This window comes from Myotis daubentonii, chromosome 5 (genome assembly GCF_963259705.1).
Source record: "Myotis daubentonii chromosome 5, mMyoDau2.1, whole genome shotgun sequence".
NCBI lineage: Eukaryota > Metazoa > Chordata > Mammalia > Chiroptera > Vespertilionidae > Myotis > Myotis daubentonii.
Window position 1 is genome coordinate 44,651,001 of NC_081844.1, and position 12,604 is coordinate 44,663,604.

At 33.8% G+C, this 12,604-nt stretch overlaps 1 protein-coding gene across 1 annotated transcript in view; it reads left to right on the forward strand.

Annotated features, from left to right (window-relative positions):
• SPOCK3 (SPARC (osteonectin), cwcv and kazal like domains proteoglycan 3) overlaps nucleotides 1–12,604 on the forward strand; it is a 333,704-nt gene that overhangs the window by 243,364 nt on the left and 77,736 nt on the right. Inside the window, exon 6 of the mRNA XM_059697687.1 lies at nucleotides 6,564–6,678. Coding sequence (XP_059553670.1) covers nucleotides 6,564–6,678 — 115 coding nt within the window. The remainder of the gene's footprint in view (nucleotides 1–6,563; nucleotides 6,679–12,604) is intronic.

Sequence of the window (12,604 nt, forward strand, 5' to 3'; positions counted from 1 at the left end):
GTTTTATTTTCCTAAGAAAAGTGATTGACTTTTTTAATAAATTCACGTAATCTTTCTTTTTCAAAGAACCAATCTATTTTGAATTCTTTTAAATTCAGCAATGCCAGAAAAATCAAAACATAAGTCTGTTTAAGGTTAATTGGAGAGGTAATCACTCCTTAAACTGACACAAAGGATGAAAGTCTTTGTTTCTTTACTCCAGGCAAAGTCTATTTTGATTGTATTGTCAGGCATTAGTAAGAACTAAGAATTGTTCTCTGATACATCTGTGTTAGACCATGGATATATCTGTCACTGACTTGTGTAAATTGTATATTGTGTTTGCTGAGCAGAAGTCAATAAGTAATATTAATGTCTTAGAACTCAGCTGGGCATCTGTAACATAAATTCCCTGGGGACAACATGTTGGATGATTTTGAACACTTGATTCTATCATATTTACTCATGGAGTGCTTGCCAATTGAACTGAATAATGGTGAATTCCTAGGCATAACATTGTTTATAAGAAACGTGTGTGTGTGTTTAGGGAAGGACAATAGAAAGCTTATCATTTTATACTGGCTCCAGAGACAATACTTTAGTTGTTTGGGGTGAGGCCCTGTGAATCTGAATTTTACAAGCTCCCTGAAAATTTTTACATGTGCCCATTTTTGAAAAGAACTGTTGCTTTTATATGAGAAATCTTAAATATGAGAGTTTTAAAAAATATAAAATAGAATAATAAGTTTATCATTAAAGAAAAAACATTTACCTTTTATTGCAATTTGAGAAAATTCCATTTTATGTTTCAAAATTGTCCTATTATGTGTTCATCTTTAACTGTTTTCCATATTTAGGGTAGTCCGTTACTTTCTTTTAATAATAGTTCCTGATTCTAGTAGCTATATGTAGTTTTTGAAAGACAGAAAATTTCTTACACATCACCATTTTAATGTGTTTACCTCTATTTGTAGTGGGTGTTTAATAATCCTGTCTACCTTTTCTTGAATACTTTGTCCGAGCTGAAATAACTTTATGTTGGAAGATCAACAGTCAGAGATATATGTGCACTGTTTCTGTTTGAACTGCTTTTCAACAAAAGCTACATTTTGCTTTTGCTTGGGTATGCCAACTTGATCAAGATTACAACTCCAGGGTAGTATCAGAATCATTGGGATAAGCTCTTATTAAATCACTGAGCATCAAAAGAAATAATGAGTTAACATTATCATAAAAACTCAGGTTTGAAAAGAACTCAATAGGACATCTAGGACCAACTTCTACACAGTATGCAAGTCCCTGATAAGATACCATGTTCTGTGAGATAAACGTCCATTTGAAGGCCGTTCTAATTGTCAGAAAAGCTTTTCTCTCTTTATATTGATTTGGCTTCCAACACTCTCTAACACCCCCTCAGGGACATATCAATGCACAAAATACATATTGTATTTTCTTTAGTTATTGGAAAAATATGAATTTCTAAATTTTACATTTAAAATGTAACAAGAAGCTAAAAGACATTTTGCAAAACAGACTAAGGGCATAATGTTTTATAATTTTTACAAAACTGTATTCCTGGTCTTTCATACGCATTTTACATATTTATTTAGATACAAACTTTTTTACTTAGCTCACCTTCATTGAGTATAGGCCATGCAATGTTTCATGGAAACCCAGCCCATTAATTTGTCTTAATATTTGATCATATTAAGTAATATCTAATAAAGTTATATAGTTATGATATTAATATATTTGAACTGATTTTAGGGACCAAAAAGTGGAAAGCATAAAACTCATCTGACAGAAATGAGAAAGTTTGCAGTTAAAGTGCTCCAGATGCTATGGGCATCAGTTATTTCCTTACAGGTTCCTGAAAGAACTTCTAGGTAATTTTTTGTTGTGAATCAGAAAATATTAATTCAGGCTCTGGCCACTGTGGCTCAGTGGGTTGGAGCTTCGTCTGGTGCACAAAAAGGTCCCCGTTCAATTCCCAGTCAGGGCACATTGTAAATTCAATTCATCATGCAGGAGGCAGTGGAGCAATGTTTCTCTCTCTCCCTCTCCCTCTCCCTCTCCCTCTCCCTCTCCCTCTCCCTCTCCCTCTCCCTCTCCCTCTCCCTCTCCCTCTCCCTCTCCCTCTCCCTCTCCCTCTCCCTCTCCCTCTCCCTCTCCCTCTCCCTCTCCCTCTCTCTCTCCCTCTCCCTCTCCCTCTACCTCTCCTTCTCCCTCTCCCTCTCCCTCTCCCTCTAAGATCAATTAAATAAACTATTTTAGGAGAAATTAATTAATATGCTCCTATACTGTAAATGTTACATGTTTGGGTTAAATATCATTACCAAGTAAATGTGAAATATGATATTTTTCAGTTGAATTTGAAAAATTAGAAATAATCACTGAATTATCATAATGTTTAAACATTTCTTAGAAAATATTGAGTAAAAATGAATTATAATTATTTTGTCCTTTAATCCTGGATTTATTTTATCCTCAGAACAGTGGATGTGCATGGAATATAATATGTTGAATAATTTAGTGTTTTTTCATTTACTAATTCATCATTAATGTATTTAAATGCACACATATAGCTAAGGAAATAATCATGTATAGCGATGCATGATTTATTTTCAAAAAGGAAGAAGAAAAATAAGAAAATTATATTTAAACATGAAAACTACGTGCCATTTGTATAAAAGTATCCTTATAACAAACTAACTATAAACCTTAGAGAGATTTATTATGTTCCCAACTTTGGCCTACATGGACTACTGTCAAGAAACTCTGAGCAGGTTGATCAGATTTTATGTTAATTCAACTGCAGTGGTCGGCAAAACACGGCTCGCGAGCCACATCGGCCCTTTGGCCCCTTGAGTGTGGCTCTTCCACAAAATACCACGTGCAGGCGCGCATGTACAGTGCGATTAAAACTTCGTGGCCCATGAGCAGAAGTCAGTATTTTTTGGAAGAGCCACACTCAAGGGGCCAAAGAGCCACATGTGGCTCGCGAGTCGAAGTTTGCCAACCACTGAACTAGAGGACCCAGGTGGCTGAACTAGAATTGAGTTTGATTCCCCAAACCCCCTTTGCATAGGCTGCTACTCAGAGAGGACAGCAAACAGACCAGCCTGCAATTACTGTTAAGGGAATGAAAGAAAAATCCTGAATGTTTCAAATAGGTACCCATAACCTCTTTTCATCCTGTTAATTCCCCAGGAACCAGCTGAGAGAGTATGTTCCCTTTCTGGAAACAGAGATATTCATTGACTTAAGCTGCCATACTAAGGTGAGGGAGGTAGACTCTGATATAGTTTTCAGTAGATATTTTGAAGAGACCATCCCAATGCTTGCAATATCAGATACTTGTGGACAATGAGGAACATGGAAGGGGCATTATATATCTTGCCTGTCAGCCCATTATTGAATAGATTTTTTGATATAAGTTTTCACAATTGTCCAATAATGGATAGTCCCCAAAGTGAAACATGTGACACTGATTAGTGACAAAGGACACAGGATGTGGCCAGATGGAACTGGAATAGCAGCAGCAGAATCTGAAAAGTGTTAAGAGAGACTTACAGCTGAAATTGATTCATTGGGTTTGTGGAGCCCCAAAGTAGGGACTATGATGCAGTTTGCTGGATGGCTTATAAATCAGTCTGTTGGTTTAACTGATATACTAGTAAAGGACCAAGAAGAATGTCCAAGGGAAGAGCGTACTCTTTCCAATACCCCAAGAATCTATGTGGGAGCTAGGACTAATATTTTGATGATCAGCAGAGTAATGGATAAAACTGCTTAATACAGTGATTGACACATAGTGGTGACCCAAAGAAAGCAGTCGTTTATAAATTGTGTATTTTGTAGTTATAGCTGATTTGTATTTTTGGTTGTTCTGCATAAAGAACTTATAGCTGATAATTTATTTATACCATTGGGTTTATTTTATATGTATTACTTTAGTGAATGCCCAAGTAAACATTCCTAAAGAAATAGGAAAGAGATCTTGAGAGTTGAGTTAATCTATTCATTATCTTTCAATGGACCAGTGCCTAAATATGGGCTTCTCAATCTAGAAATGTATGACATCTGAGGTCAGATAACACTGTATTTTGGGAGCTCTTCTGCACATTGTAAGATGTTTAGCAGCACTTTTTACCTCTATCTAGTAGACACCAGCAGATCTCCCTCCATACTCTAGTTGTAATAACCAAAAATGTCTCCAGATGTCCCCTAGCTGAGAACTTCTGATTTAAGCCATCTACCATGGCCATGGTGAGTCCCTGGCCATGAAAACCTGTAACAGTAGACTTTCCAGTGTTTGCTGACACTGATTGTTGAGGTCTTTTCTGTGGGAAGCTCAGAATGTCTCCTATTTAAGTCGTATTTTATTCATTGTTATTAAAGCAAATGACTTTCACTTATAAGTGTCAACATGTACTATTGAAAAATCATCCTGCAGGCTTGCTTTTCACAATAACTCATAACTTAAGTGTTCTCAGTACCCAGGTTCTTAATCAGGAATGCATTAATCATGTCTTTCTCTACTGTATTTGCATTTTGGGGTAATTATAGACTAATGAGTATGCCCTTTATATGATATTTTGCTTCACTTATAACTTTATAAATATTTCAGGTTGTGATAATTAAGTAAATTGAACATTATTAATTGGAAATGCAATCAGTGGATGTAGCTAAAATTTCTAAAATACTACTTTTGATATCCTATTATTCTTTGAATAATATTCTTCACAAATACTTTTTTCAAAATCAATCCATGAGTAAATAAAACTAAATGGTTTTCTGACTGCAGGAAACTAAATTCATATAACTATACACATGGTGTGTATTTGCTATACATCTGATTCTGTTGCTCTCTACAGAAACTATAAAAAAAGTGTTCAATAGAATCATTCTGAAGAAAAATTGTTTCCCTAATGAAGTAATTCTTTTGCAGAGCTATAACTTCATCATATGAAAATCTTAAAGACAGCTTTGAAATTTTGAATTTATAATTATGTCAAAGAAAATTAGCCAAAAGGTAAAACTTGATGATAATGAAATCAAATTTTTATAAAGATTGTGCTTTTTTTCTTGTTGTTAATTATTTAATAACATTACAAACAATCAATGATCAATTTTTGAGCAAAAAATCATTCCTCTATTTAATAAACTAATAGCTCATGTATTTTTTGCTGTTCAAGTATTTCTTGAACTTTCATTTTCTTGGAATAAAAATATCGCTGCTAAAAATTAACCACATTTAAAATGTGAATGAGTATAAAATAACAGCTTTGAAGGGAGCTAACATTTTCAAATTTCAAAATTTAATATTAGCTACAATTAATATTGACTTTTGGCTTTATCTGCTCATATGCCACTTGTAATTGCTGCTGAACTTTTCTTAAATTATGTCATGAGTCAGAATTTTATTATGACAAAATTTAGGGTTCTGAAATATGAAGTTAAAAGAATTTACAGGAAAGAATATTAAATTTGAAGTCTCAAAGTTTTATATAACTTATTTGGCTTTCATTAAAGCACTCACAATTTCTTAACTATGTCTACTTTTGATTTGTTATAGGGAATTATTAATTACATTTAAAATTTATTGTGACTTTATATGAAAGATCGTTTCTTAATTATTGAAATATTGAATGATTAAAAATGATACCTTTAAAATAACTTACTCCTCCAAAAAGGCCCACTAACCATTACAGATATATTTCGAGTGCAGTAATTTTTAATCATTTGTTGTGGGGCTAATTAAGAATTTTGCCAGAGAGAGTTATTTGACAAAGAAAAAAACAGCATGCTGCACAAATGTGAGTAATCTGATTAGTCATTGGGTGGATTCAGTGCTCTTGGTATCAGCTGAAGCAGAATTAAATTAGTCACTGGTGTATTTGTCGATGGGAGCCAGAAAGTCTGCAGTATTTCTTCTTAAAATAATTTGTACTGAGTAAATTATGGGGGTAGCCACTAAAGAAATCACATTACTTTAGAATTAGCAAGATCAATTTCTTTTAGGGGAGGAAGATCGTTATTGCCTCTTTAAAGTATGGAGTAGTTTTATAATTTTTAAAATCGTATCAAATGTGCATTTATAAAATATTATCTTAAGAATGATTTATGAGTATTGCGGCTTAGAATACTAACAAAGAGTAATGTTTAGAAAGAAGATCAAACCAAAACAAAACTAAACAAACAAAAAAGCTTTATGTGCCTTAGTAATTTTGATCATTTACCTTTAATTTTATTCAGCTTTGTTACCATTTACTGAGGAGAGCCTGGCTCATGGTTGCTACGGCTGTTTGATTCTTGAAACACTATAGTGTAGGTGTTATCCCAATTATTCATATGGGAAAATTGAGGCTGAGAACATTTAAAATACTAGCCCAAATGTCACATTTAAGAAGAGACAATATTAAGATTTTAGCTCAGGTGTAATGCTCTTTGTTCTATTCCATTCATTTATCTTTCCCCATAGCATACATACTAGCATCACAAGAATACTGTTGTCAGGTTCTCAGTATTTTACTGTTTAATGAAATATATTTGAATGACTATTTTTCTCTCTTCTTATACAGTGCAAACTAGAATATCAGGCATGTGTCTTAGGAAAACAGATTTTGGTCAGATGTGAAGGCCATTGCCCATGTCCTTCAGATAAGTCAACAAGTACAAGCAGACATGTTAAGAAAGGTAAGTGATGAAAACCTATTTATATTTTAATTTGTTCTCTCTACTAAAATGTTTTGCAGTAAATGTCATTATGTATACAATGAAGCTTAATTTTATACATGTATCTAGAAGTAATTATATTGTAAATGAACTTTTTCCATTTAGCCTCAATTATTATTGCAAGTAATGTTTTCCTATAGATCTACATTTATCTTAATTGTAATAGTTATATGCTTCTTTCATACATGAACACCATATATAAGAAATTTAAAGCAATGCCTTCTATGAATTGTTGTGTCAGAAAAGTGTTTTACACCCTTTTTTTTTCCATTTTGGAGCAAGCAACTGATTAGTGGTAACATAGTAAGGGATAGTTTGGTTCACTCTGGAACTGGTCAGACAATTAGTACTAACCTTTTTAATTAAAATTTCTACCCCATATAGAGTGTGAATGTGTGTACAAGATGCCCTACTAAATAATTTCATAAATTAAACTTTCTTTTGATTATATCTAATGTTTTGAATCTTTATTTTTATTGGTTCAATGTCTAATAAAATAATGAAATATAAATGAATCCAATATGTGTTATAGTATATAATTCAACTTTTCATTGATTATTTATTGTGGTTGGAATGGCAATGTTTTTATATTTAAGATATTATTTATGCATTTAAAAATATCTCTATGGCTGCTAGTTTTAGCTCTCTGTAACTATAGATAAAGAAGACAATTTAAAGCATTTTTCAAGTCAAAGACTATTTTAGAGAACATTAATATCCACATTTGCCATATATTTTATAACCATCTGAATCATGTAATATAATAATTATTATCATTGGACCTTAATGAAAATAATTTTTCTCCTTTTAAAAAATATGAATAACAGATATGCATATAAAATATTTCTTGTAAAATATGTATTTTCTTAAACAAGGTATACTTGATATTCTATATTACAATGCCTCACAATGAATATTTTATTACAGATACAACTTATGAACTTCAATTATGCCACTTATATTTGTCTTTACTTAATAAGTAATATTTTAGATAAAATTTAGAATTTTAAAACTGTTACAGCATTGCTTTAAAATTAAGCAACTAGTTGATTGTATTATTAAAAGTAAATTAATTGACTTGCAAATTAATTTCAAGCTAGTGTTTACACATTATGCAGTATGCAGAAAGATCCCAACTGGTGGAAGAAAGCTGTCTTCCAGAAGTCTCATCCTTGTTGCCTCACCCCAGCCTAGAGTCAATTTCAGAGTGATTCTTTCTGGACTCCCTACCCCCATCTCCCAATCCACTTGCTCTAGCATAGCTCAAATGAGGATGTTCAGGCATGACCTTGAATATATTAATTAGTCCCCTTATAATTAAGAGTAATTATAATTTTATTTTGATTGAAGTATTCAATATCCCTTGCATCCCTCATCTCCATTCCCTATTTACATAATTGAATACATTTTCCTCAGCAAATCACTCTTAATTTTGGAGTAAATCCTACCTTGGTGTTCAATATCCATGTCTTATTGTTTTCATTGGAAGCTATAAAAACATTTGAGTAGTAGTCATAATAAGTGTATACCTATAATACATCACAACCCTGCACTAAAATTCCTCTTGAATAAGACTTCTTGCTTTTTAAACTCATTTTTGAATAAGAAGATATATTTGATGTTGTATTAATTTATCATAAGTTTCCACAAAATGAACTCAGTATGCATTAAAGAGGATCCCTTGTGAATAAACAATAATTATGTTTTGTGTTGCTCAAAGTCTCTGTACAATGTTTATATTAATATGTCAAGAAGGACACTTCACTTAAAAATCATATCATCAGGGGATAAGGATCGTTTGTGTTCAATTGTGCGTAGAAAGAGAGGCAAGAAGAATTTAAACTAATCCTGCTTTGATGTATTGTCAGGGAAAAACAAGTACAGAATAATGCTAGCTACTGTGGAAAAATAGTACAGAAAATTGTGAATGTCATTTCTGCACAGTACCAAAGTCCAAGAGAAAAGGAATATATAAAACCTAGTTCCATATCATTTCTAATCTTTCAGTTGTCATTTACATTAGAAGCATGCCTTCAGTAGTCTGTGTAGTACAGGAAATTCAATTTAATGGCATCTCTGTTCTAGGAAAAGGGAGACAAACTACCCAAAATGAAATATTTCCTGAATCTTTCTGACTTCCTACATTTGAGGTCAAATTGACACCATAGTAAGTTTTGACTGTGTTAACAGCTGAATGAATTCTTTACACTGATTTGAAATATATTACAACTAATAAAAGTACATTTTCTTTATATAGTGGGAGAAACCAACGTTTTCCTTTGTTCTCCTAATGTACTCAGTAATGGATGTGCATAATTGGTCCAAATATATACATTCAAGTAACCCAAATAAATATAATAGGCACTTTGCATTTTTAAAATTCTAGATTCTGACTTTACATAAGTAAATAGCATACCCCTCTTCAATTAATAAATTAACTCCACAGTTTTCTGCTCTTCTAACGCATAAAAATCAAGATTACAAAGGCCAGTGCTTCTAGGTCCTTTTAGTGTGTTACTTATTTCCATTACAAGGAATTGTTGTTTGATCACAAATGCAGAATGATCATTTGGAAGATTAATCTACTTATTCAAGGATTGTTGACATTTTAGATGATTTATAAAACCGCATACACATGTAGTTAGGTTAATATGAGATTCATAGTTGTGAACATGGACTATGGACAAACCATTTTCCATGTATTTTGTATATTGTTTTGCTACATTTTGGTTTTGGTGGCAAAGTTATACTCAGAGACTGTTGATTTTGCCAGCAATTTATTTAGCACAGGTTCACAGTGGGGATTATAATAATTCACAAGCCACTATCATACAGGATAATAACCCAGTGGGGGGGTGTGCAGGAGGCAGCTGATTGATGTTTCTCTCTCATAAATGTTTCTGACTCTCTATCCCTCTCCCTTCCTCTCTGTAAAAAATCAATAAAATTATATATATATATATATATATATATATATATATATATATATATATTAAAAAAGAGAGAGATTCCCAGCTTAAGATAGTTACCAGGTAGTCTTTCTGTCTGTTAAGCCTACATTCTATTTCTTTCTAAGAATAAAGAGACTGATTTAGCCCAGTTTGGTCCCCATGGTAAAGTTTATTTTTTGTATTACAAAAAGATTTTTTATTTTCTTGAAAAAAATCCCCTTGAGTTTTCTTCAAATAATAGCGATTAGCTACATTTTTTGGTATGTATCTGTCCAATTTTCCCAACACCATTTAATGAAGACACTGTCTTGACTCCATTGTATGCTCATGCCTCCTTTGTCAAATATTAATGGAGCATAATGTCTTGGTTCCATTTCTGGGTTCTCTGTTCTGTTCCATTGGTCTATATATCTGTTCTTGTGCCAGTACCAGAAGTTTTGAGGACTGTGACTTTGTAGTATAGCTTGATATCTGATATTGTGATCCCTCCAACTTTGTTCTTTCTCAAGTTTGCTGCAGCTATTTGGGGTCTTCCAGATGAAGTTTTGGAGAGTTTGATCTAGGCCTTTGACGTATACCATTGGTATTTTAATGGGGATTGCATTGAATCTATAGATTGCTTTGGGTAGTATGGACATTTTAATGATGTTGATTCTACCAATCCATGAACACGAAGCTAGTCCACCATATGCAAAATTAAACTGAAAATGGCTAAAGGACTTAAATGTAAGACAGAAAACTATAAAAATCTTAGAAGAAGCCATAGGCAGCAAAGTAGCAGACATTTGTTGTAGCAATATCTTTACCGATACTGCTCCTAGGGCAATGGAAACTAAGGAGAAAATAAACAAATGGGACTATATCAAAATAAAAAGCTTCTGCACAGCAAAAGAAACCATCAACAAAACAACAAGAAAGCCAATAACATGGGAGAACATATTTGCCAATGTTATCTGTGATAAGGGTTTATTCTCCAAAATTTATAGGGAACTCATACAACTTAACAAAAGGAAGATAAACAATCCAATCAAAAAATGGGCAAAGGACCTAAATAGATACTTTTCAAAAGAAGACATGCAGAAGGTCAAGAGACATATGAAAACATGCTCAAAGTCACTAATCTTTCAAGAGATGAAAATCAAAACAATGAGGTGCCATCTCACACTTGTCAGAATGGCTATCATCAACAAATCAACAAATGACAAGTGCTGGCAAGGATGCAGAGAAAAAGGAACCCTTGTTCACTGCTGGTGGAAATGCAGACTGGTGTAGCCACTGTGGAAAACAGTGTGGCATTTCCTAAAAAAAATTAAAAATGGAATTTCCATTTGGCCCAGTAATCCCACTCCTAGGAATATATCCAAAAAAAACCCCAGAAACACCAATCAGAAAGTATATATGCACACCTATGTTCATTGGCAGCACAATTTACCATAGCTAAGATTTGGAAACAGCCTAAGTGCCCATCAGCAGATGAATGGATTAGAAAACTGTGGTACATCTACAGGATGGAATACTATGATGCTGTAAAATGAAAGGAATTCTTACCATTTGCGACAGCATGGATGGAACTGGAGAGCATTATGCTAATTGAAATAAGCCAGTCAGGGAAAGATAAATATCACATGATCTCACTCATTTGTGGAATATAATGAACAACATAAACTGATGAACAAAATTGAACCAGAGTCATAGAAGCATCAAACAGACCGTCCAACCTATGAGGGAAGGTAGGAGGTGAGGGGGTAAGAGATCAAGCAAAGGACTTGTATGCATGCATTTGAGCATGGCCAATGGACACAGATTGGGGAGGGAGGTTTCAGGGCATGTGCTTGGGGGTGGAAACGGCTGGGGAGAGGTCACAGGGGTGGGGAGGAGACTTATGTAATACTTTAAACAATAAAAATTTAAATTAAAAATAAGTAAATAAATTAGTAAATAAATAAATATATAAATAAGTCTTATTCAGGAAAAGGTTCATATGAGGTTACAGCATTCCATATTTAAAAAAAAGTTCCTAAAGCTTTCTGTTTACAACTTTCCACAAATTTATTTAGACTTCTTATATCACAATGCACAGCATATAGTAGGCACTCAATGAATATTTATGAATGCATGAATTAAACATGGTGTCATAAATGTCCAATTAATAGTACAAAACTAACCAATTTTAAAATAAAGTTTGGAGCCAGAGTTTATGCATAAAAAAATAAAATAAAATAATAGCAACTAAAATGATCCAATAAAGCCATAGAATTCACCTCTAGAGGAGACTGGCATTAGCTCTAGTAAGCAAGTCTTCCCCTCCCTCTCTCATTCTCACCCTTTCTTGCTTCCTCCCTCTCCCTTCCCCTCCCTCCCTCCATTCCTCTGTGTCTATGGGTTATGTATATATGTTCTTTGGCTAATCCCTTCACCTTCTTCCATCCGGTTTCCTCCTCTTCCCTTCCCTCTGACAGCTGTCAGTCTGTTCCATGTGTCTATGTCTCTGTTTCTATTTTGTGTGTCAGTTTATTTTGTTCTTTATGAAATGGGAAATTTGGACTGGAACACGCAATATTCCCCTGGGCAGGATGGTTCCTGGGCTCTTGTCCAGTGGAGTATCCAGAATGAAACCATGGATGAAAGGTGGTATAGCAAAGGTGGAAATTTATTGAGAAACAAGCACAGACTCCCAGGTGGTGAGGAGGGAAAGAGTCCCACCAAGTCCCCTTTTCCATGGTTCATAAAGGCTGCAGTTTTTTGTGCCTCGATATCCCTTCTGATTGGTTACTATTCCCCTTAAATTTGGTCAGTATAGCAACACCTGAGCTTAAGCCTCACATGAAGTACCTGAGGTTCCCTCCTTCTTCACCCTTATTGTTCTCCAGTTCCCTCTGGGCTTTCTTCCTCCCTCTAGTTTGTAAATGTGTACCTTTTGCCACTCCCCACTTCCC